Raw genomic sequence first — 24679 nt, forward strand, 5'->3', positions numbered from 1 at the left:
TAAAATAGTTGGATGTCAAAGGATATCGTTGCTGGTTAACCTTGTTACACAATTAAATTAGTGTGTGTGAAAGAGAGAGCGCAAGTTGAAATTCTTCTTTGCGGTTGCATTCCAGACAGAACGCAGCTGCAATTTTTAGACCTTTTGAGTTGGTTTGCATACATTCCTGTGAATGGTTGTGGGCACAGGAAGGAACACAATGTTTTTAATATTTTGGTCACCTCCGCCACAATTCACGTCATCTAAATTATGCAAATAAGTGGGGTTAAAGTGCTTACTGTTAGCTTTGTTTAACAATGTTTACTTCGTGGGAAAGGTGTGTATCTGGGTCACCTAGCTCAGCAACGGTTGATGGCCTTAATTCTAATCCTATAATTTATACAACACATAATGCTAGAATCTTGAAATACTTCTGGCACCCGTAAATGACTGCACAAAAAGGTCTGTAACGTCTAAACGCATAAATAGAAATAATTGCTTCACAGTGCTAACAGGTTCGGAGTCAAGTATACGTGCCAAAACTTTTCCTCAATCTGAAAATTCTCTTTGTGAACCATCTGAAGACACTACCTTCTAATTCCCTCCACATCTTTCCCTCCCCTTCCTTCTCTGAGTGGAATAGCAGGTGCCCTTTAATCGTTACTAGAAGTACTCCATGTTATTTTCACCTATCCTTTGATCTCTGGCCTGCCACAAAATTCCTAGTTAAAGAAAGCAGTACAATTTAAACTATTAGGTTGTACCCATAGATCTTTGATTTAGACCACTCAAAGTGTGGATTAAAAGGTGTTGTGAGTGTGTGTGAGAGAGAGAGAGACAGAGAATCTCAGTCGTTTGTACCCCAGTCAGGTCCTTGAGCTGGTAATGCTTTGCTGACACAACCAAAGTCTCTGATGCAGCTTTGTTCTGGGATGAAAGTGGTTCCCTGCTCTGGCAGGGCGATCACTGAAACATCACGGCACACAGACACACACGCACCCGCACACACAGTCAGGGTAGACACTCAGATCAGATGACTCAGCTGTAGGAGAGATGGTGGAGGAATCCTAATACGCTCACAGTATCTGTTCCTCCTTTCTCTGTTTCTTCCCTCTCTTGCTCTGCCTCCCCTGCCTTCCACTCAGGGGATCTGATCTGTTTGAAAGGAATGAAGGAGCTGAACTTGAATCCACCGACAGGATACCGTTTTAGCAGATGGGACACGTACTGAGGGCTCAACCTTAGGGTATTGAGACTCACCCTGGTGTGTGTGTGTGTGTGTGTCTAACTCTACAGTGGGAGGTAAGCTAGCCTTTCTCCCCTGAGCTGCAGCATAGATGAGAGATTGCGGATTAATTTGATAAATCCGCTGTGTCCTTGCATACCCATTGCACACGCACGCTCACGCACGCACACACACACAGCTGCTGCTGTAGAAGATTATCGCAGACATGCCACTCCGAAGCACAGCACACGGACATTCGTCATACACTCTCGCAAAGGCCTGTTCTCCAGGGACCTGCATTCTGAAAACACCACTCGTCAGTCTCCAACGCACACAAAGAAAAAACTGCAAGAGACACAGAACTAAAAACATATATCATTTTAATTATAACAACAACACATGCTACAGTTCATCTGACCCACTGTGTTGACATGGAGTGGTACCAGTGGGAGATTCTGTTCAAGAGGGTTTCATCTTCCTCAAGTGTTTATTGGAATCAAAGCTTAATACAAAAAAAAAGAATAATAATAACAACACAAATCACACAAATAATAATCAATGTGGTCAGGTAGAAAACCAGAGAGGTATTCCCAAGGCATGTCACTGTCATGTCGCTGTCTGCTCATTTTGACAGGACGTAAGTATGGATTGTTTCTTTGTGATCTAGTGAGTCGGCCATTGGGCCTCCTACTCCACTCTAGTATGATGGCTTGGTTGGTTGTTTGGTGCAAGGTGCTTCCAGCACCAAGTTTGCGGGTTCCATTCTCCAGTATAGAGGAGTGGCTTTGGGGTAGGCGCGTGTAGTCAAGAACCACATGTCTACATCATACTACTGGAACCCTTAGTGGTCACAGCTCTTTCTATGAAACCACACATCATCCATAACGTCAAGTTTGAACACTCTTGGATCAAAGATAATGATGAATACTGAAACAACTCTTAGTTCTACTGACAGACATTCTATTCTCATGAGTGAAAAAGTCCTTTTGAAGGGGCCATATTCAGAGTTTAGATTATGCGTTAGGCACTTAATAGTCTTTGCGAATTTTGCACCACTTAACAAAACGACTAGACATCGGATTTATCTTGGATTTACCTCACAAAGGCAATTTAACTGTTAAAGCATTGTTCTCACTACAGAGTGCTTTATGAACTTGTACGCACAGGGTGCTGGGGGTACAGGATATTATTTTGTGTAAATGCTGATAGTTTACTCAGAAGGAGTTAGGAAACATTTGTTCTCTGGATAGTCTTCTGTCCGCATAAGTACCCAAAGTACTACGGACCAAAAAAAATACAGCATAGGCCATTTTGAAAATCGTATTTAAAACGTCATTAGGAATTTTCCCTAAACCAAGGCATAGATATTCAAACACTGGTTATGTTATATTTTTGGTCACAATCTTTTCACTTGAGATTTGATTATTTATTTTTTAAGAAAGCTAGTGATAAAGTGTCTTAAATAAATAGGCTATTGTTCGGTTTGGACTGACTGTGCCAAGTGACAGTCATGTGTTAGCTGCAACAGGCCCTGGTAGCATCTCCAGTCATTCTACTAGAATTGTAGAAAACATTCCATGCAAGTCTGGATAATCCTTTATACCTTATATAGCCATTCAATCAGACAGACACTTTGATAGGTGTGATCAATAATCATTTCAGTCTATATTGGCTTTAGGCCTAGAATTACTTTCTTGGCCAAATTTGGAAGAATTACATCAGATCTTGTACAATATTGTACAAGATCTGATGTAATGCATTCACCTTCGATAGCATATAATCTATTGGTTCATTTTGTCGCATATTGTTTCGATTACTTTCATTTCCAGCACTTTTACACAACTCTGAATATGGCCAGAAGCAAACTTGGAAACAGGATGGGTTAAGATAAATGACTCGAGAGAAAACATTGTTACACACTTGAGATAAATAATCAACAATGAGGTGTTTACACTCATAACTTCCTTGATTGTTAATATTGAACAGAGCAGTATTTATGAATACTTCGCTCAAACAACCCTGTTTTTCAGGTTCTCTGGATACTGACCTTATAGAATGATGTGACAGGAAGGTAGCAAGTTAGTGGGGTAGTATACTAGTATTTAGGCTACTTGTATATCACTAGTAGCAGGTTTCAAATAACCCCTATTGTGTCGTTTTCAATCAAAGGGGTGCTAATGGGTATGAAAAAAACTAACCTACAGCCATCGTAAGGAATTTGACTGTAACCGTTTACCAACAAACCTCGTGATTATAATGACAGCATTGATGATGACAACAGGGTAACAAACTGGTTCAAGATCCACAGTTTAGATGCACCGATAAAAGCACTGATAATACGTAACAGTTCAAGGAGATATCAACTCATTTGCAGGCCCTGCTCTCTGATTCACAGTAGTCAGGGCAGTCTTTCCTCCCACCGTCCCTCATTGATACAGTCAGTCTACTTAACCAAGCTGAAAGTATGTAACCGTCTTGTAATTGACTGGTGATTACCTGACTGGCTGGCTGGTAACTCTGGCTGGCAAGTTGGCTGACAGGTGCCTGTCTAATTTACTAACTGGCTATGTAATTAGGTGATTGTGCTTCTAAAACAGGTATCAAAACCACTGAACCAGGTAGTAAAACCTGTATTAAACATTAAACTGACTGTTTTGTGCTTAGTGGCTGGTCAAGACATGGCTTAACTCTTAAAGATGAATGGATGGAAAGACTGAATTCTAACAATGCTGCAACCAAGGAAGAGTCGGTTCAAGGAAGACATGGATTAATGCTCTGTTGAACGTGCATAGCTTTTTGTTGATCCAAAAGCTACAAAAGTTGGATAAAATACTTTTAGTTGGCAAACTTCACACCTTGTTAGGTTTACAAGGGTTTGATCAATGAACCATTTGAACAAAACTAACATTATAAACAGTTTGACACTGTAATATTGAACGTTGGTAAACTGATATGCCTGGTTATATTCAGTTCAATGTTTTGCATTGTTTCTTGATAATTCATTGTTCCAAACTATAGGGCGATACACAAAGGCCTCTAGAGAAAGTTCTGAAAAACACACACACACAAACACACATACCTGTATTTCTAGGTTTAGAAGGAATTCACCTTTGATTCAACCCTTCATCACATTCTTTTTTTGGGGTGGGAAAAACTGTGATATTCCAAAGCACCAAAACATGAATCATTCTAAGATCCTGCTGTGGGGCAGGTGAGGCTAGTGGAGCCGAGAGTTTGGAAGGAGAGTCAAGCCAGAGATGAGGTTGACTGCAGTGCACTATGCTGTACTCGGCACTGTAGACCTTTCTACGAGTATCTTATCACCCAAGGATTCCAGTTCCACTTTTTCCTTGACTCCTCTCTTACCCCCGTCTCTCTCTACCTCGCCCTCCTCCCTCCTGCTCTCGGATCAAGCACATCCATTCTAAAGTATCAAGAACCCCACTGCTTGAAAACACGGACCTTAAAATACATGAGCCTCTGTGAAATGATGGCCTCATGCAATTCCGGCACGTCACTTGTGTCCGTCCTCGATTAAAAACATTGCTTGGTAAAACGGTACGCAAGGGGGCATAGCCACGGCCATGCGCTGACATATAAACACACACACATCTTCGACGGAGGTGACAGCATGTTAAACGGCACAGGAGAAGACTGGAGGGCTGAAATACCGCTGGCGGTATCGATCTCAGTCTCTGGTGCCCTCTCTCTCTCCACCTTTCCCTCAGAGAACGTGAGATCATCCATAAACACCGTGGGCAATGAAGATGAAGCTGGTACTGGACTCGGTCTCTTAAATAGAAGGCTTCTTCAAGGGGTGGGGGGGTGAAGTGCAGAAAAAAACGGGATGAGGATGTCCTGGAGCTGGATTGCGTAGAGACCGGATGAGGTCTTTCTAGTCGGCGCAAGGGAGGGTTGGTTGAGAGGGGGGCCTGGGAGGATGGAGGAAGGGCGAGCGAGGGGTGAGGAAGGGCTAGGGGGGCAAAGGGGGCTCAGATGCGTATCTGGTATCCGTCGTTCAAGGTGCTGAGCTCTGCGGGCTTCCGTTCCAGGGCTGCAGGTCTACGGGAGAGAGGGAGAGAGATGGAGGGGAGAGGAGACAAGGAGAGAGAACCGTTAGAGCCTGTTAAACTCTGCACGTTTGATCATTGTCTCTACTGAAGAGCTCAGATGACAGGATTGTAGCTGACTGCCAACAGGGGGGTCAGTAACCAAACTACAGTCTGGACCCTAGTCTGGGCGACACACCAATGCGATAGAGACAGAGCTCCTACAGGAAGGAACTCACTGTCCTCTTCTCAAGTTCAACTTTTACTGCCCCATATCCTGAGAGAAAGAGTGTGTGTAAGTTCACTTCAGGCTCATCAACATTGTCCTTGGCCATGGACTGCGAAGGCGACATGATGCAACACTTTCTTGCATTGTACAACACACACACACACACTTTCTCTCTCTCAAGGCCTGACAGGGAGAAAGAGAGTGGCTAGCTAGCAGGCAGGACAGCAGCCGTCAAACAGTCATCATCTATTAATCCTGCAGTAGTGATGTCAGCTGCAGAGCAGGGATTTCAGACACAAACTTAAGCCAGAGGCACTTTACTTCTGTGAAACCATAGACACACACGAACACACGCACACACTTAAACCAGAGGCATTGCACTTCAATTCAGTGAAAACATACACACTTTTTAAGAGGCATTGTCTTTTACTTCAGAGAAGCCATTCACGTAGCACGCACGCACGCACGCACTCACACACACTCACACATATAAACCAGAGGCATTGCACTTCAATTCAGTCAAACCACAAACCACACACACACACACTCTCTCTCTCTCTCTCTCTCTCTCTCTCTCTCTCTCTCTCTCTCTCTCTCTCTCTCTCTCTCTCTCTCTCTCTCTCTCTCTCTCTCTCTCTCTCTCTCTCTCTCTCTCTCTCTCTCTCTCTCTCTCTCTCTCTCTCTCTCTTTCTCACACAGTGAGCATCTTCCCCCTGACATACAGAGAGAACCTTAAGCTCATGCATCAAAGAGTGGTGCTAGAAGCCGATAAATATGTTCTCTCAGCCTCACAAACACACACCCTTTCACACACACCAACCAGTTCTCCTCACAGTAAGCCTCCTCTGCTGTCAGCTGGGCTCAATTTTAAGCCTGGCTTCAAGTCCTAAACAGCACCAACACCCCCCCCCCCCCCCCCCCCCCCCCCCCCCCCCCCCCCCACACTCCCCTCCTCTCCCGCAGCATGTCCCGCTCATTCTACCTCTCTTTCGCTGCCACATCTCCTTACCCCAGAGTGCATTTCCTACTCTCTGTGTCTCCCCTTCCTATTGATCCCCCCATGTGTGTGTGTGTGCGTGTGTGTGTGTGAGAGAGAATTAGGACCCTGGACAGCATCCCGGCTCTCTCTCGCTCTGCTATTTCGATCGATGGCAATCTGTACTTTTAGTGAGGCATAGTTCTATGCTTTCAACACCTACACCCTACCATCACTCTTCAGAGCCAAACTACACACACACACAGACACACACAGTGCCAGAGCCACTAACACACACACGCTAATTAAATTCTAGAGTTCCCTTTCTCTTGTGTGTCTGGGGGTCAGTGTATGTGTGTGTGTTCTGAAATCATTAACATGAGATGTTACGAGGCTGAGGCTGATGTTAAGAGGCACGGGCAGCATGGCAGGTCTGGAGGAGATGACAAAAGGGTGAGGAGAGGGTGGGCGAGAGGACAGGACAGCAGAGCAGAGGAGTTAAGGAGGAGCTGGGTCAGATTTGTGAACATGGTGTCTAGCGGTTCTAAAAATACCCCGATGCTTTGAGGAGAATCTACTCTGACACAGAAACACACGCACACATACTCACATCAGCTCAACCGAGATTTGTTCTGATCTGAGTTGTTGACACAGCAGTCTAGCAGGGACATCAGACAGGGCAGAGAGAGAGGCCTAGGGAGTCCTGGAGCTGGTGGGACACGTGTCCTCCTTCCTACCTATTCTCTCCTCTCCAGCACTCTCTTTTGTCAATGTCCTATCATACTCTCTCTCCCTCCTTCAAAGGGAGACGCACAGGAGACACATTCAATCTGCTCAATCTAGCGTCTCTGCAGTTTGTTCGTAATTTTTGATATTTGTTCTTGTCTTGATGCTGTGTGACTCAGCATCGCAGTTCCTGTGTGCTGCAGTATCTCCTTACTATTCGGTACCATACTCCTCTCTCTCTTTCTCTCTCCCTCTCCCTCTCTCTCTCTCTCTCTCTCTCTTTCTCTCTCCACTTTAATCTCAGACAGTTCTCATCCCTTCTTCCCATTTCTGGGGATAGAACACATCGTAGATGCTATCGAGAGCTTGCATACTTTTTGGAGGTAGTAGCTAGCTTAACTACCACATCAATCTAGTACAGCCAGATATTAGGAATATACAGTATGAGAAGGTAAATGATTTGAATAGTCTGGATTTTATGGTTGTTACAAATTCAGACATTGAAATGATCTCATGGGAAAGTATACGGGAGTTGTAAAGTGAAATATCTTAAATACTTTCAGTTATTGTTTTCTTAAAAGGAACAACATTTATGAATGTGATTTTGGCCTTAAAATGCTTAGGGTCCTTTGGAGGAAGGGAGGGACATGTCTAGGTTTTAATCTCTGGCTCAGCCATGCTTTAGCCTGTAGCTTAGCTCCCTCCAAGGCTAGATGTAGCCTGTTTAACTGAGCAGCGACCTTGGCAAGCAGCATCCTGTTTAGCCTGGTTAATTAGCCTGCTTAGCTTAGGCCTGTTTATGTCCTGCTGTAGCCTGCTAAGCTTAGCCACAGCCTTGAGTTTCCTTCTTAGCCTGGCTAACTGGTGTGCTTATCTTAGGTCTAGCTGTAGCTTGGCCCTTCTAGATATTTTGTCTGCCAATACTCAGTAAGTTAAATATTGCTAGTCTCTCCCTCGCTATCCATGTCATTTATCTTAGCTGACCTGTGAGACTAGAAAAAACTCATAGCCCTTTAATCACCCTCAACTCACCTAGCATTGGATCTATTGAGTGAAAACCCACACTGCCATGTCAATGTCAGCTCACTCCTGTTGGCTCCATCTGAATAAGCCTCTCTAAATCTCTCCAGATGAATAGGTTTCTGTTGGACTATCTTTCCGTGCCAGAGAGTCATTATATAGAAAGCCTTCCTAAACCACTGTTGAGTTTAACTATCTTCGGGCTAATCAATGATGTTAGCAGGGTGGCTCCAACAGTCATTAAACAAACAGATATCAACAAATCTCTCTTTATGAACCGTCAATGAGAGGATGGATAGTGTTGGCTTGGCTGTCTGTATAGGGTAATCCTCCTGTCTTTGCAAAGGGCTACGGACTATTTTGATTATCTAAACACACACACACACCATTTTGAATTACAGTGCAACCGTAAAGTATTCACAGCACTTCACTTTTTCCACGTTTTTGTTACAGCCGTATTCCAAAATTGATTAAAAAAATATTTCGCTCAAAATTCTACATACAAAACCCCATAATGAAAATGTCAAAAAAAAGTACAATGAAATGTTTGTAAATCTATGTTTTTTTTTTTGCACACATGTACATAAGTATTCGGAATCAGAAAGGGGTTTTAATTGCCATGAAAGTTTGCACAGACAAGGAATTTACTTTGGCAGGATGGTGTATACATTCAACATATCGGGATCATAAATCATAAATCTTAAATGGTGATGTACAAGTCTAACTAATACTAAGGGGCTGTAAGAATTTAGAATGAAATTGAAATATACGAAGTTAAGTAGCTATGATATACAATATAAAAATATAAAAGTTCAACAATAGAAAAAGGGTAACTTAGAGCAAGTATGATGTGTGCAAATATGGCATGTGTGCAAATGTGGCAATGGTTAAAGTCTATGTGAGGCCCTGGCCTTGTTGAAGAAGCCAGCAGCAGATGGGAAGAAGCAGTTTTTGTGACGAGTGGTTTTGGTCCTGATGGACCGCAGCCTTCTGCCGGAAGGGAGTGTCTGAAACAGCAAGTGTCCAGGGTAGGAGGATTCACACAGTGCCCCATCATTGTCTTTGGCAGGTTGAATTTCTTCAGCCGCCGAAGGAAGTACATCCTATGTTGTGCTTTCTTGGTGAGGGAGCTGATGTTCAGTTCCCACTTGAGGTCCTGGGAAAGGATAGTGCCCAGGAAGCGGAAGGACTTCACAGTGTTGACTGGGGAGTCACACAGGTTGATGGGGGTGAGTGGGGCTGTATTCTTCCTGAAGTCCACAACCATCTCCACTGTCTTAAGAGCATTGAGCTCTACTTTGTTTTGGCTACACCAGGTCACCAGGTCAGCTTCGCACCTATAATCAGACTCATCCCCACCAGAGATGAGCCCAATGAGGGTGGTGTCATCCACAAACTTCAACAGTTTGACGGACGGATGACTGGAGGTGCAGCTGTTGGTGTACAGGGAGAAGAGCAGATGGGAAAGGACGCAGCCCTTAAGAAATCCGGTGCTGATGGACCGGGAGTCAGAGACTTGTGTTCCCAGCTCTGCTTCCTGTCAGACAGGAAGTCTGTGATCCACCTGCAGGTGGAGTCGGGCACGTTCAGCTGAGAGAGCTTGTCCCGAAGCAAGGTGGGGATGATGGTGTTGAAGGCAGAGCTGAAGTCCACAAACAGGATCCTGGCGTAGGATGCTGGGGAGTCCAGGTGCTGTAGGGTGAAGTGGAGGGCCATGTTAACTGCGTCGTCCACAGACCTGTTGGCTCTGTAGGCAAACTGCAGGGGGTCCAGTGGAGGGTCTGTGATGGATTTAAGGTGTGCCAGCACCAGGCACTCAAAAGACTTCATTACCACAGAGGTCAGGGCGACGGGTCTGTAGTCATTATGTCCTGTTGGCCTTGGCCTTTGGGGCACAGGGATGATGGTGGAGGACTTGACACAGGCTGGCACATGACATATCTCCAGGGAAGTGTTGAAGATGTAGGTGAACACCGGAGACAGCTGGTCAGCGCAGTGCTAGGTCTATTCATAGCCTTTGTAAGTATAGCCTTTGCCATGACAATCAAAACTGAGCTCAGGTGCATCCTGTTTCCAATGATCATCCTTGAGATTTTTCTACAACTTGATTGGAGTCCACCTGTAGTAAATTCAGTTGATTGGACATGAATCGTAAAGGCACACACCTGTCTATATAAGGTCTTACAGTTGACAGTGCATGTCAGAGCACAAACCAAGCCATGAAGTCCAAGGAATTGTCTGTAGATCTCCGATACAGGATTATATCGAGGCACAGATCTGGGGAAGGGTACAAAAAAAATGTCTGCAGCATTGAAGGTCCCAATGAGCACAGTGGCCTCCATCATCCGTAAATGGAAGAAGTTTGGAACCACCAGGACTCTTCCTAAAGTTGTCCGCCCGGCTGAACAGTGCAATCGGGGGAGAAGGGCCTTAGTCAGGGAGGTGACCAAGAACCAGATGGTCACTCTGACAGAGCTCCAGTATTGCTTTGTGAAAAGAGGAGAACCTTCCAGAAGGACAACCATTTCTGCAGCATTCTGCCAATCAGGCCTGTATGTAGAGTGGCCAGATGGAAGCCACTCCTCAGTAAAAAGCACATGATAGCCTGCATAGAGTTTCCAAAAGGCACCTGAAGGACTCTCAGACCATAAGAAACAACATACTCTGGTTTGATGAAACAAAGATTGAACTATTTGGCCTGAATGCCAAGCATCATGTCTGGAGGAAACTAGACACCACTCATCACCAATTAATACATTAATTGAATCTATTTTGAAACAAGACTGTAACATAACAAAATGTGGAAAAAGTGAAGAGCTGTGAATACTTTCTGGATGCACTTTAGTAAAGGGGCACTCCCAGATTTAGAACATTTGAAATATTTTGAACTGGTAATACACACTGCCACACATGCCAGGTATCCCTTCTGGAATCCAAAGCACTGCAGTCGTGTAGAATTTTGGACCCTCCAAATATCTGTAAGGGGCTTGATACTCACGACTTGTCTCGGCGGTGGAGGTGGCGTCGCTGGGGGCTGCTGCTCTGGCGTCGTCGCGGCGACAGGGACTTCCCCCTGGTCCGCTCCTTGATAGGTGATTGGGCGCTGGACGACTTTAGAATCTGAGGGGTAACAAGAGGCGGGTTCTAATCACTGAAACAAGGTCAACAAATAATCCAAATCCAAATATAAGGAAGTGATTTAGTAGTAGTAGCTATCTGAATGTTGTGTTTCTGGGGATGCTAAGATCTTCCCTCTGTACTTTGTTACCAAGGCAGCTAAATTAAGCTAGGTTAGGGTTAAGGAAACTTTATTTTCATTTGACTTATATCCAGTATATTTATGAAAATATTTAAGGTTCCAATTGAAGGTAGGTGTAAGGGAATTTATATTGTCCGAATTTATTTACAAGCCAGTCTTATTTGTTCTTCAATATGTCTATAAATGCTGCTGTAATAGTGTAATTTCCCCTCATGGATCAATAACGTTCTAACAGATTCTCCAATATTCCTGGAATACTGTGAAAAATATCTTCATCGTTCTGCTACATCAGTATGTTGTACAAAAACGAGCTAAATATGCCTTATATTGTTTTCCCAATACATAATTTAGAAATGGTCTGTAACAGGAAACAAATGCTTCAGAGAACAAATGGGTTTTCAGGGGATTTCTCAGACTGGAGGAACCTATTTGGAGATCTTTCTTTTAACAGTTTAGAGAGGGAAATTCTTGAGTCATACTCAGGAATCCTGGGATAACCCCCGGTAAAAAAACAGAAATTAGGGAGGAGTATCCTGACCTAACGCGCACACACACACCAATACATACACACATTGCACACACATACACATTCACACAAATAAACACACAGACACATAGGAACACACAGACATACGAAAAACACGCACACAAATACAGTTAAAGCAACCGTTTCGCTCCCTTCCAAACTCACAACACAATCTAGCTACCAAGCAACATCACACATTCTTTGTGTGCTGCCACAGCACACAAAGAATGTGGGACACAAGGTCAAACCTAACCTATGAATACATGCAGGAACACGCGCAGACACACTTGGTGTCCTATTTCTCTAATTCTGTTGGCAGACTGAGGTCCAACATGTCAAGCTCATTTTCGTCAGGAACATCATGTGTGACTGCCCCACTTTTGGGCGGGAAAAAATGATGCACCCCAACATGGACGCTGGAGTCTGTGAAAAATTGTGAATTTTTGTAACATAGCTCTCTACCAAAACATTACATCAGCCACCTGTGTGGGCTCACAGATCTTCCCTGGAGGGATCTGTACCGCCTAGAGCCCCAGGGTCCTCCCCGAGGATAAGATTTAGTTTTTCTTCTGTACCCTTGCCTTCCTGTCGGTCAGGGAGAATGTTATGGAAGTTCCCCTCTCGGCTTCCTGTGGGGGAGTGTGTGTGCGTGGGGGGGGGGGGGTTGGGGAATGTAACCGTATCTATCGTGGAGTATTGAGGACAAGGGAGAGGGCGGGAGAGAAGAGGGGGATATGTAGAGAGGGAGAGGATGGGTTGAGGGGGGGAAGGACGGCGAGAGATGGGGTGAGGCGAGACGAGTCAGATGGAGAGATAAAGGCGGAGGGCAGGGAGTGGTGGGGGAAGGGACACTAACACTGCAGACTGGTTTGACAGTGTGATATCTAGGTCATGTATTCGCAGCTGTCACACTGAAGAAGCTAACATTACCCCTTACTTACTGTGTGTCTGTGTGTGTATGTATGTGTCCACATTCTCCACACAAAATATGAGGTCCTGCTATATTTGTGAAACGGAGACATGCTTTTCTAAACATGGCCCTTTCCTAGTTGATATAGTGCAAGGTCAATACATAGGAAGGCTGCTATCAAGCTGCCTCACGAGAGAGAGACAGACACACACACACACAAGCTGTACCCCATATATCTGTCAACCTTATGACTAATTTCCTGTTTACGCTTCCAGCTGTTCATCCTCTAAATGAGCAGCTTCCTGTGTGAGGGTTCAGCCAGTACGATTCTCTGGCCTTGCTTTGTGCGTATGTATGAGTGTTAGTGTGCATGCGTGTTTCGTGTGTATGTGTGTGTACGTGTGTGTGTGTGTGCGTACGTGCATGTCTGTATGTATGTGTGTCTGACCTTCATCCTCATGTCTCTCCCGTGTTTCTCCAGTTCCTTCCTCATCTCCTCCTGCCCCAGGCGTCCGGCGTTCAACACCAGGTACTTCCACTCGATGGGCTGGAACACGTGAGGGTCATGGGGCACGTACAGACCTATCTTCACCTGCGGACACAACATTCCACACGCACGTTAACGTGTAACAGAAATAGAACACACAGAAGAACCTTTGGAGGAACCCGCACTTCTGGTTGAACCGTAAATTGAACCCAACCTGCACCACAGCTGTTGTGTAGGTCTGTGGAGTGGTCCACACCCTCTGGAACGTGAAACCCATGGATGGAGCAAAACACAAGGCAGAACTTCTACAGTATGTCCTAAATATGAACGTCGAGACCTCTGGCATCCGTACACACATGAACCCTCACATGGAAATGGGTCCTCCACTTGCTCAAAGCCGTAATCGTCTACATTCCCAACCTAAACTTAACCTCCAACTTCTCAGAATCAAATCCACACACTTCTCAGACCCACCTTTTTGAGCGTGTGCTGGTAGCGCAGGTACGAGTCCTCAAAGTCGGCAACCAGCTCTCCGAGCGTGCGGAAGGTCAGGGGCTTGTCCATCAGGTCCTGGCGCCGGCTCATGCCCAGCGTGCCGTAGCGGCCGTTGCAGTAGACGCCCAGGACCACGTGGTGGAAGTGGTGGCCGGAGAACTGGGTCTTAAAGCTGATGGGGAAACGCTCCAGGGAGGTCAGGCCGTTGGTCAGGTAGCTGGAGGCGAGGCGTGGGGGGTTAAGGAAGAAAAGGGGGTGGGAGGGTGGTGGGATGTGCACGTTTTTTTCAAGTGGTCTGTGTTCCTGAGAACTGTTTTGTGCCCGTGATGGAATTCTATAAAGTGAGTGAGGCAGGAAGAAAGAGAGACAGAGTGAGAAAGACAGAAATAAATAGAAAGAGAGAGACAGTAAGAGAGAGACAATAAAAAACAGAGACAGGGATCTAAGGGACTATAGCACTTCTCGGAAACTCGTGTTGTGTTTACATCAACTCATGACCTAAGTAAGGTTGTCTGTTATCGGAGAGCGGATATTTGAGACTGAACCTGTGAACCTTAGCGCACACACAGATGCCTGAACACCTCCACACACACACACACAAAACACATACGGTGTAGTATCTCAAAATTGATTTCTAATGCCCTAGTTCATGGGCGAGATCTATCTATACATATCATTTACATTTAGTCATTTGGCAGACACTCTTATCCAGAGCGACTTACAATAAGTACAGGGACATTCCCACCGAGGCAAGTAGGGTGAAGTGCCTTGCCCAAGGACACAACGTCATTTGGCACGGCCGAGAATCAAACTGGCAACCTTCAGATTACTAGCCCAATTCCCTAACCGCTCAGCCACCTGACTCCCTAGATATCCATCTATCCAGCCAGCTGATCAGTCAGTCAGTCATCTAATTAATAATGTTTTCATCTAATCAACATCAGTACACTCATATCCCCTCCAAACCTGGACTGCACTCCCACTACTGTCTGTCTGCGACTCTTATGTAACTGTTCCCCCCCTACCTCCCTCTCTGCCTCCCTCCCCTGAAGACACTGCAGTCTGAGTGCAACCATGCTACAGGAGGGAGGGGAGGACATGAGTGAATGTGTAAGCACAATTATCTGGGACTATCCAGAGCCTGGGGCACTCATGATACACACAAGGGAGTTCCCTGGTGTGTGTGTGTATGTCAGTGGCCTAGTGACTGAATCGACCACCTGACATGGCTTCAGGGTTCTACAAAGATCATCAATGAACCTCTTCAAACCGTAGTGCTCTCTGCCTCAGTTGGTTGGTTTTCCGTGTAATCTGTGGGAAACAGTGGAACCCCTTTGTGACATTGTTTGTAAAAAAGGGGCTATTAAAGTGTGTTTTTATTTGAATTGGACCTTTAGTGCAGTTTCATCCCAAAGGAAGCAGACTATTTGACACATACATGCAGAGAACATAAGCTGACTGTGGTTCTTTTACGGAAGAACCATATTTTCGGACCAGCTGGCTGGTTTGGTCTGCACTCCTACCAGCAACCATCTGCCATGCGGTTCCTCCCAGTGGAGTGCAGTCAATGGACGGGAAACCCATCAGTCATCCCAACAGCCCGCCTCCACAGCATTCCCATTGGCCGGAAAGCTTAAATACTGCCTATTGTAATTCAACAGGCCGGATGGTAGAGGTGTGTAACTGTCCAGCTGACAACACCCACCTCAACATTCTTAATTAACCAGCATGTTTGCGGTATCCCCAGATAGGAAGGACTCACAAAAGACCTAGTCTCCTTAAAAACGACAGCCAGCTGTCCTGGACACGATTGGTCTCTGACAGTTACAGGCTGGTTTGTGATATATGAGTGTGTGTGTGTGTGTGTGTTGAAGCTAGCTGTGGGTTGAAGCTATTAGGTGGCTGTGTAAGTGGAGTGTTAGAGTGTAATTATTCATAGAAGAAGCGGTCGTTGGCGAACAAGAGAAAAAACTGTTCCTCTGTCCTCCCCTATGCTGCAGCTGATGCACTGAGTACACACACATTCCTTACGCTCACACACATACACACACACACACACACAAACATTATCTCACAGACAAGGGGACTCACAAGAACACACATGCACACACTCATCTAGACACGCCATGACACACAAACGCACACTCGCTCTCTTCTCTCTCATCCCCCGCTGGCTCTGTCTAATGAATGGTCCATTAACGGATTCAGAGAGCGATCATATTTCCTCTGTTGATCCCATGTGATGCAGCCAGCCAGCGCTAGCGTAAGTGTGTCCCACTCAGAAGGACTGGAGGGGTTAATGTTGCCATGGAAACACTGTCGAGAAACACAGGAGTGTAACGGCACAGTGTTTGGGGTTGTAACTCGGGCGTACAAATGACACACACATGGCAACAGGCCTTTGAGACTTGAATGCGGTGTTTTCTGTGTGAAAGGACGTTACGGTACTAATGATACTGAGGTTGGGGAGAGGGAAGATATGTGTATCCAAAAATGTGTAGACTGGCTGACGCTATGATGACGCAGCTTTAGAATGGCTTGCCATTTTGGTCAGGGCTTAAATCCAAACCACTTTAGCCCATTTGATCCCCTTTTTACACACGCACACACACACGCTATCGGAGCAGTTTAGCTGAAACACACACTGGCAGGGTTTCATCAGCAACACGGTTACATTCTTTCGTTCCCTCAGACAGTCATGACCATACACTCCGTCTTCTGAACCCTGTCTTTCACATAACCACAACCACAGTTACATCGTACAATCAGTAGAAAAGGCAGTTGGGGGCTCAGGCAGTTTAGAGGACAGGCAAAATAAGTGTCAAAGTCCCCGATTGGCAAAAAGACTGTTGCAGTCATGAACATCAGGAGGTGCTAGGTTAGAAGTTTGCAATTTGATTGGGTGAGCAGAACTTAGCTTTGGACTTCCTAGCTCTAGTTTCCTAGCAACAGGGTGATATGTGTAACCTCGGGGCAGAATGAGTGTGTGTGTCTGCGTTATCAGCTCCTTAAATATCTAGCCGTGAAAAGGATACATTCCAAGGATAACAGCTTCAAGGCATTTGATTGGAAGAGATTCCCTAATCATCTCTCTGGCTGTCTCCATCAACCTAAACAGAAAAAGCATCAGTAATCAATTACAAGAAGGGCATTTGGTGTGTTTTCATACAGTCCTTGGCCGGGTTTCCCAGATTCGTTAAGAAGCTCTTAACGCTAAGAGCTTCTTAAGAGCGTTCCAAGAACGCTCTACAATGCTCTTAGAACGCTCTTAGAATGCTCTTAAGAAGCTCTTAGCGTTAAGAGCTTCTTAACGAATCTGGGAAACCCGGCCCTTTTCCTTTTGCTAAATGCGGAAAAGAGAAAGTCTGACTCGGACAATGGGATAAGATCAGCCTTTGTCAAAACCCCTTCTCCTTTATTGAACCCAGATTTGATTCGAAAAAACCCCTGCTGAGATAAGGCCAGCCAAACGTATGAAAGCTTGACCTGCTTACTTTGTTTCAGTTAGAGAAAAAAAATTGCTGGCGTGAGAAAGCCTGCAGAAGTGAGTTTCCACTTTGTTCTGAATACTGAGGGTAGAGGTTATAGCATCAGAAAAACTAATTCTGGCCTGCACTGATCTACAAATGGCGATAGCTAGCAGATAACTTGTATTCTTATAGACCAGGTGTGCCAAGTATTACAGGGTTAGGCACAGGTAACACTCAGAATTGATGTATTTTTTTTATGGGTTGAAATAACTGTAATTGTTTGTACAAAAGCGGACAGTGTTTCTCTTTGTGGCTCTGTAAGTGCAGTGTGATATCTTCTATTAAAAACTACAGACCCTTTCTTGAAACCCCATCTGTGCTGGAGAACAACCCCTTAAACTGTTCTTTAACAGTGAACAATAAATAAAACATAAACAAGCAGGATGACAAATGGACTTGACACTTTTTCCTCTCACACACACACACACACACACACACACACACACACACACACACACACACACACACACACACACACACACACACACACACACACACACACACACACACACTGGTGGTAATGCTTTAGGAATGTCCTTGGGGCCTCTACTCACCCAGACAGCGGTCTGGTCTTCTTGATCTCAAAGAACTGCGTTCCTGTGTGATTGTACCTGGCGCAAGTTGAGGACCAGACAGACAGTGCTTGTATACAGTATTGAAGTATTGTTCATGCTACCACACTAAAGTACCTTAACCGATGCCTGAAATACCATGTTGCTTCCTAATCTCATTTGTCAGCAATAAATAATAACTTCCTTCTAGCTATATCAAGGGTATGTAAACATTGTGACTCTATATGTTAGTCACATGGCTGCTTCTGTCAAAGTTATGACTGGTTTGGTCAAGCTTATGTCTGGTTCTGTCGGTTTTTGTGACTTCTGCTGTCAAGTTCTTGACTGCTTCTGTCAAGCTTATGTCTGCTTCTGTCAAGCTTATGTCTGCTTCTGTCAAGCTTATGACTGCTTCTGTCAAGCTTATGTCTGCTTCTGTCAAGCTTATGTCTGCTTCTGTCAAGCTTATGACTGCTTCTGTCAAGCATATGTCTGCTTCTGTCAAGCATATGTCTGCTTCTGTCAAAATTATGCCTGGCTATGACAAGCAGATAACTGTCAGTGGTTCCATCTGGCTATTTCTCTGATCATTTACTATTGTATGACACCTAACTGATGCCAGGAAACACCTATTGCCATGGCTGTTGGCACACCTGCATTTCCTCAAGCTTCAGTCAAAGCAGATGAAGGAAATCCACCTGAGTCTTCACATCCTGTTAGCTTGACACGCTCGCTGGTTGCTCACGGCTAGCTCGCTGTTTCATCTCAGCATTTAAACATTGTTGATGTGTCCAAAAGCAGCAGAAGCTAACAGAACAAATACCTTTATAATCTGCTACAGGATAGCAGAGTGTGCTAACAGACTGCATCTCAATAAGGAAGAAAGTTTACTACATTATGATCCCTACAGACAAATACAATAGTAGGTCTGGGTTCTAAAAGGAGGGAATTATCTCTCTCTTTGCAGTATATTTTAGACAGAACAAACATGTCTCAATCCAGCAAAGGGGGGGGAGTGGAAGGATACTGCAGAGTCTTCATGTAGTTCTGGACAGCCAGCAGCCAATCAGGAACAGACATGGAGGGCTTGAAGTTGGGCACAGAGGGAACATGATGCTGAGGGAGAGAGAGGGAGGGGTGTTAAAGGGTTAGGAAAAAAAAACAATCAACCACATGTGTGTCTCTCCGCGGTCCGTCACAACCAGTGAGTGAGACCGAGTCTGCACTGACACACACACTTCTTACAAACTTTCCTCTTGACTCTGTGGTCACAAAATAAGAAAAATGTGTGTACGTGTGGTTGTGTGTGTGTCTGTTTACAGGAACTGGGCCTGGGGAGGGGAGCAATAATAGCCGTATCATTTCCTGAGGCGGATGGGGGGGGGGGGGGGGGGGAGTGTTCCTTTCCTGACATGAAGCAGCCTTTTTTAGGAGTGTGTCTCATGGTGGACACCAACAATCTGAGCCTGAAGCTTAGTTACACAAGCCTCAGGGAGAAAAAGGTGGAAAAGAGAGAGAGTAAAAAATAGATTGACAAGACAGCCTAATAAATTGTATAGATGCAAGTCTGATTCAACAAAAAGAATCTAAAGAATCAGAGAGAGGGAGAGAGAGAGAGAGAGAGAGAGAGAGAGAGAGAGAGAGAGAGAGAGAGAGAGAGAGAGAGAGAGAGAGAGAGAGAGAGAGAGAGAAAGAAAGGGATAAAGAAAGAGAAAGACATGGGAGCTCTGAGCACAAATTGTGGTTTTCTGGTTTTTGTACAAGGGAGAGAGAGAAACAATTTTATCCATTTTAGCATTGTTCTTATTTGATTATTTATTAGCCTTTGAAACAGGAGTTCTATTGAGCTATAGGTCAAGTGGTGATTGCTCATTAGTGCTTTGTAATTGTTTTTGTTGTTGGGATTGTGGGTTGTATAAAGGCCCTCACTTACAGGTGGGTGGGGGTCATGTGACCCGAAGGCAGCACAAGGGTTAAGACATCCATAGTCACATTTTAATGGGGATCGTTTTGCTTTTTCACATTGGTGTAGAATGCTTATTCATTCTACTCTGTTTCTCCTCTCACTCTTTCACTCTATCTGACTACCCCTTCTCCATCCCTCTCTCTTTTGTCAGTGAAAAGAGATACACCAGCGTAGGTCTCTACATAAACAAAGTATACTACATAAACAAACTCTCTACATATTGGATCCCCACAGGAGAGGAGCACCCCGATGTCGTCTCACTTCCCAGGGTGCCTCTGCTCCAGATAATTAGAGGGTTTATTTGAGGCTGATCCCAATTCAACCTTGCACTTATATGTCTGCCCTCTCTTCTATCCATGCCTCCCACCATCTCTCGTTCCTACATGTTGATCGTGAGTGATGTCAGATGCCCAGCAAAACTCAGTCTTGCGTGCATGTGTGTGCCATGGGTGATGATGACACGAACGTGTACTTTCCTCTGCATGTTTAAATACGTGTGCGTGTTTCTCTCTCACCGCGTGCATTTGTGTGAAAGTGTACCTCGCCACTCCGTGCTAATTAAAAGCGTGACTCTGATGATGGGAGCTGAGAACATTCCCACTGCGGGGCAGGTGTAGGAGTGAGGATGGAGTTAGGAGCGAGATGACACCGACCCCTGACCCCCAGATGAGAGGCCACCGCCTCAGAGGCCATACGCCCCTTGCGGGTGCACCGAAAGATAGCCCGAAACGATGATTCCTTCGGTTCTCTCCGGTTCTTTATCCCTCCCTGTCTGTTCAGCTGTCCCTTCAGAGGGGGGTTGTGTGGGGGTTAAAGACAAAAGAATGCTCAAAACTCCTGGAGCTCTAAGGCTAATCTAACCCTCCCTCCACCAGTGACAGATAGAGAAGAGGGAGAGAGAAGGGAGAGAGAGAGACAGACACACAGACACAGCCTGAATTTAAACTGAACAAGCCACCCAAGGCATTTGTCTACATCAGTAAGGCTGTTGTGCCTGGAGAAGGTCTATCTTTAGACAGTGATACAGTAAACCTTAAACCAGTAAACACACGTGTAACCTGAATCACTGTACTTTGCTCAGCCACAGCTTGAAGACGTGCATTCAGTCAGGCGCTGACGTCCTGATATCCTTGGTCTTTGTGTGATGTTAACAGCAATAGCCTAATGACCTCTCATTACAGCTGTCTAGTGATTTTGCCTAACCAGAACATATTAAGCTTGATTTGATTAGTCACAAAATACTGCAACATTCCTTTTCTTCTAGTTTTACCTGGCATCTTGCAAATAAGAGGGCAGTAGATACTCCTGCTACTCCACACCATCTACACTACTCTTTGAGGTGCATTTTTGTCTTCTCAAAATCCTTTTATGACAATCAGTGAGAGTGAGAGGTGAGTAAACTTCGAAATAACTTTGGAGCTGAAAGCTTGTTGTTTCCAGAAAGTGGGAAAAAGCTTTTGGCAACAATTAGGTTTCAGAGATTATCTCAGTCCCAGAAACCAGATGGAGGATTATTCAGATACCAAACGTCCATTAATCTGAGTGTTGCAGAGTTCAAGTAGTGGGGTAACCATCACTGACATGGTGTTGGTCAAATCATGTTTGGTAGGGAGGCAGGAAGCTAGAAACACACTATTTAGGCTATTTCTTTTAAACCTTGTCCCACACAGGAACAGTGTATTGCTTTGAGTCCAGTGGCATAATCCCTTTTACAAAAATAGACACAGTCCTACCAGTTTATCTCAGTCCAATTTGCTTAAAGGGACATCTAGTCTAGCCAAGCATCTCACCTGGACGCCATACATGGTCAAAACGTTCTCCTAATCAAAACCGTATGCTATGCTAGGCTAGGCTAGCTAGCATCTGGACACCATACATGGTCAAAACTTTCTCCCAATCAAAACTATTTGCTATGCTAGCTATCTCTCAGGTCATCCCCTTTTAAGTCAATCTCCTTAGTGATTTAGCAAGCTAGCGTGGGGGAGTCTGGTCACAGCAGGCTTGCCTGAGGCCAACAGCCAACACGACTCCAGACACCTGTCCAGTCAAGCTGTACAGTTCAGCATAGCCTAGTGTAGTCTAGCACAGGCCCACTTAGGTAGGTAGGTACCAAGGGGAAATTGTGTAGTTAAATCTTAATTAAAAGATCTAAAAATGTTCAATTCATGATTTTTGGTCACCTGTCGTAGCCATGCATGGCACAGACACACACCTGTACATGGACAAATGGCCTTGGCCAACTGATACATGCATTAATGCAACTTTAGCACTTTCTCCAGTTAGCACCTGCTGTTCCGCCTTCGCAAACTATAGCATGGCCACACGTCATACCAGTATAGTACTGACAGCTGATATTCAATTTAGACTTGTATACAAGCAGAAATGCCCTGGTCTAGCCTAGCTTAACCTAGCCTAGCCTTACAAGCCTACTGTGTAATACTGTGTAGGCGTGTAGCCTTACTAACCTTGCTGTGTAAATGTACACATCTAAGTCCACCCTCATACAGCGATCTGGTCACTCAGACTGGTCGAACTGGAACTAGGCCACCTGGACCTCTGATATCTAGGTGTGTTCCTTCTCTCCTTTCACGCCTATAGGCTTATAACTACAAAACAACAATCCAAAATGGAGTGGACTGTTGACAGGGTAAGCCCACGCCAATTAGGCGCACCAACTGACAAAGACATTGTCAGTATAGAACCACTGTCCTTAACCCAGTTCACACTTTGCCGATCACCATGGCTGGGTGAACATGGTGTTGTTTTGGGTTGCTGGTTGAAGGTGTGGTGGGAGGGTCTAATTTATGGGAATGAGATGACCCCTATACCATATTATCCCTTGTCCAAAAGACAGAAATTCTAACATTTTAACTACTGTCCTCATTTGCAGAGGTTTATTGCTGACAGTCAGGAGATATTACATGTAATGTCACTTCTTCAGTAGCTAATAAAGTTTCTACCCCCCAATTAACACCGTGGTGACATGGTTAGGGACGCTGACAATGGGTCCTTTGAGCGAGGGTACGTGTACTATCATAATGCTGTGCTATTCATAAGCTAACCATTCTGTGCTATGGGATCTTGGCATCCCATTAACAGTTCAATAATTACACCATGGCCAGTTAGTTCAACAGTTTCCTTTCTCAGAGCACCCATAGAGCAAAGGTAGTGGTAGAGTCCTGGGGCTGTTATGGGGTGTGGGAAGGGGCAATGGGCAGGGTGGGCTGCAGGGACAGGGTCATGTACTGAGACAACAGATAGGATATGAGGCAGGACATTGAAGCTAGGGCAGGACGAATAGTATGCATGCAACACAATAGAGAACAGTTAGGTGAAAGGATGGTGAACCTCTCAGCATGAAATCCTGATTTCATTCTTTTGTTCTGTTTTGTGCATGGGACACTGGACTGGACAGTTGGTGAAACTGCACTTTTGTAAACTAATACTGGTTTGGTGACCATAATTTCAAATATTTTACTATTTTAGAGGTTTCTCTTACACAGAGGTGATGGGTTGTGGAGGTGTGCGTGACAGCTTCTGCTGCAATACTTACTTTGGGAAGATATGCAGCATTCCGTATTTTGTTAACCATCTCCTGGCCATCTGGATGCACTTTCGCTACATGAGTCCACATCCTTTCCCAGGTCACTGTCTCAATAGGAAACCCAGTCCGGTTCACGTAGAACAATACGCCCCCGTCCTTCTCCTCCTCTTCTCCCGACGATCGCCCGGTGTTGTTAACTGTGTCCCCCGGGGAAGAGGACTCGGCACCGGGGCTAGAGTTAAAGCAGTAGCCGCTGGTGCTTTTTGACCGGTGCCTGCCCATTTTACCGGCGGAGGAGCAAGTGCTGGGGGCGGTGATCGGTCCTGTCATTGTTAGAGTCAAAAAAGGGGTCTCTCTCTAGGCAGATGGCGGACCGTGGTGATTCCCCTTGTCGTTGTTGGTCCTGATTAATACATGTTGCTGTCGATCTAGATACCTACTCCAGTCTTTACCTCAGGACAATAAATAGGCTAAATTATAATCATGTAGCCTACTGCAATTATACTACTGGCAGACTATCTTATTTTATTAATCAATATGAAGAATTGCTGCAATGTACGCTATCACAATCATATTGTCCTCGACTGCCACATATGACAGCAGGTGATCAAAGCGCACACAGTTGTCATGGAGCCTACCTCGCATGAAAATCCATTCATGTTTTCGTTATGCTAGTCAACCACAGTCGAAGTTGGGCTTCGTTGTCTGAGGCACCGTAACTTCATCCCTCTCTCACTCAAACCACTGCGGGGGCGGCTGACTCCCTCGGCTAGTAATGGTGACCTCTGCTACGCCTTCCTCCCACATCGTCAACATGTTGCCTCCCCATCGATCCTTTGGTCAAAAGCATCGTCCGGATGATGAAGGTATTTTTCAGTCACTAGCTTAATTAATTAATCACATGCTTGGAGCTAATCTTTTTTGATAAATTATTTCACGATGTTGTTCTCAATTGTAACCCCGGCAGCAAGCCACGTTCTAAGTGATTTGATTGGCCACAGCAACAAAGAGGGGCGGTCATATTTCTTTCACAGAGGGCTGACAAAAACGTTAGTGCAGCGTTCATTAACATCATTAATAATAACAACACTAACAACTAATTGCTGTCCAGTTTTTACAGTGTTACGAAAAAGACAGTCGTGAATTAATAATAAGTTATAGCTCACTTAGTGAAAGAATAGTCCCTACGTAAATAAGAGTAGGTCTG

The 24679-nt window shown here is 45.1% G+C and overlaps 1 protein-coding gene across 1 annotated transcript; it reads right to left on the reverse strand.

Moving 5' to 3' along the window:
* Positions 1-1567: 1567 nt before the first annotated feature.
* Positions 1568-24499, reverse strand: vash2 (vasohibin 2). The gene is made up of 8 exons (XM_047022244.1): positions 23482-24499; positions 18990-19078; positions 17966-18022; positions 16917-16991; positions 13861-14098; positions 13348-13491; positions 11203-11324; positions 1568-5266 (listed from the first exon to the last, which is right to left on the reverse strand). The coding sequence occupies exons 1-8, from the start codon at positions 23800-23802 to the stop codon at positions 5197-5199; spliced, it is 1116 nt and encodes a 371-aa protein (XP_046878200.1). The 5' UTR covers positions 23803-24499; the 3' UTR covers positions 1568-5196.
* Between the last annotated feature and the right edge of the window lie 180 nt (positions 24500-24679).

This window comes from Hypomesus transpacificus, chromosome 6 (assembly GCF_021917145.1).
Source record: "Hypomesus transpacificus isolate Combined female chromosome 6, fHypTra1, whole genome shotgun sequence".
NCBI lineage: Eukaryota > Metazoa > Chordata > Actinopteri > Osmeriformes > Osmeridae > Hypomesus > Hypomesus transpacificus.

Excerpts from the sequence above, each read along its gene's own strand:
- vash2 (XM_047022244.1), bottom strand. The coding sequence starts at position 23,802 with ATGACAGGACCGATCACCGCCCCCAGCACTTGCTCCTCCGCCGGTAAA. Across the intron at positions 18,023-18,989 it reads AACTACATGAAGACTCTGCA|GTACAATCACACAGGAACGC; the intron begins GTATCCTTCCAC and ends AACTTGCGCCAG. Across the intron at positions 11,325-13,347 it reads GGAGAGACATGAGGATGAAG|ATTCTAAAGTCGTCCAGCGC; the intron begins GTCAGACACACA and ends GTTACCCCTCAG.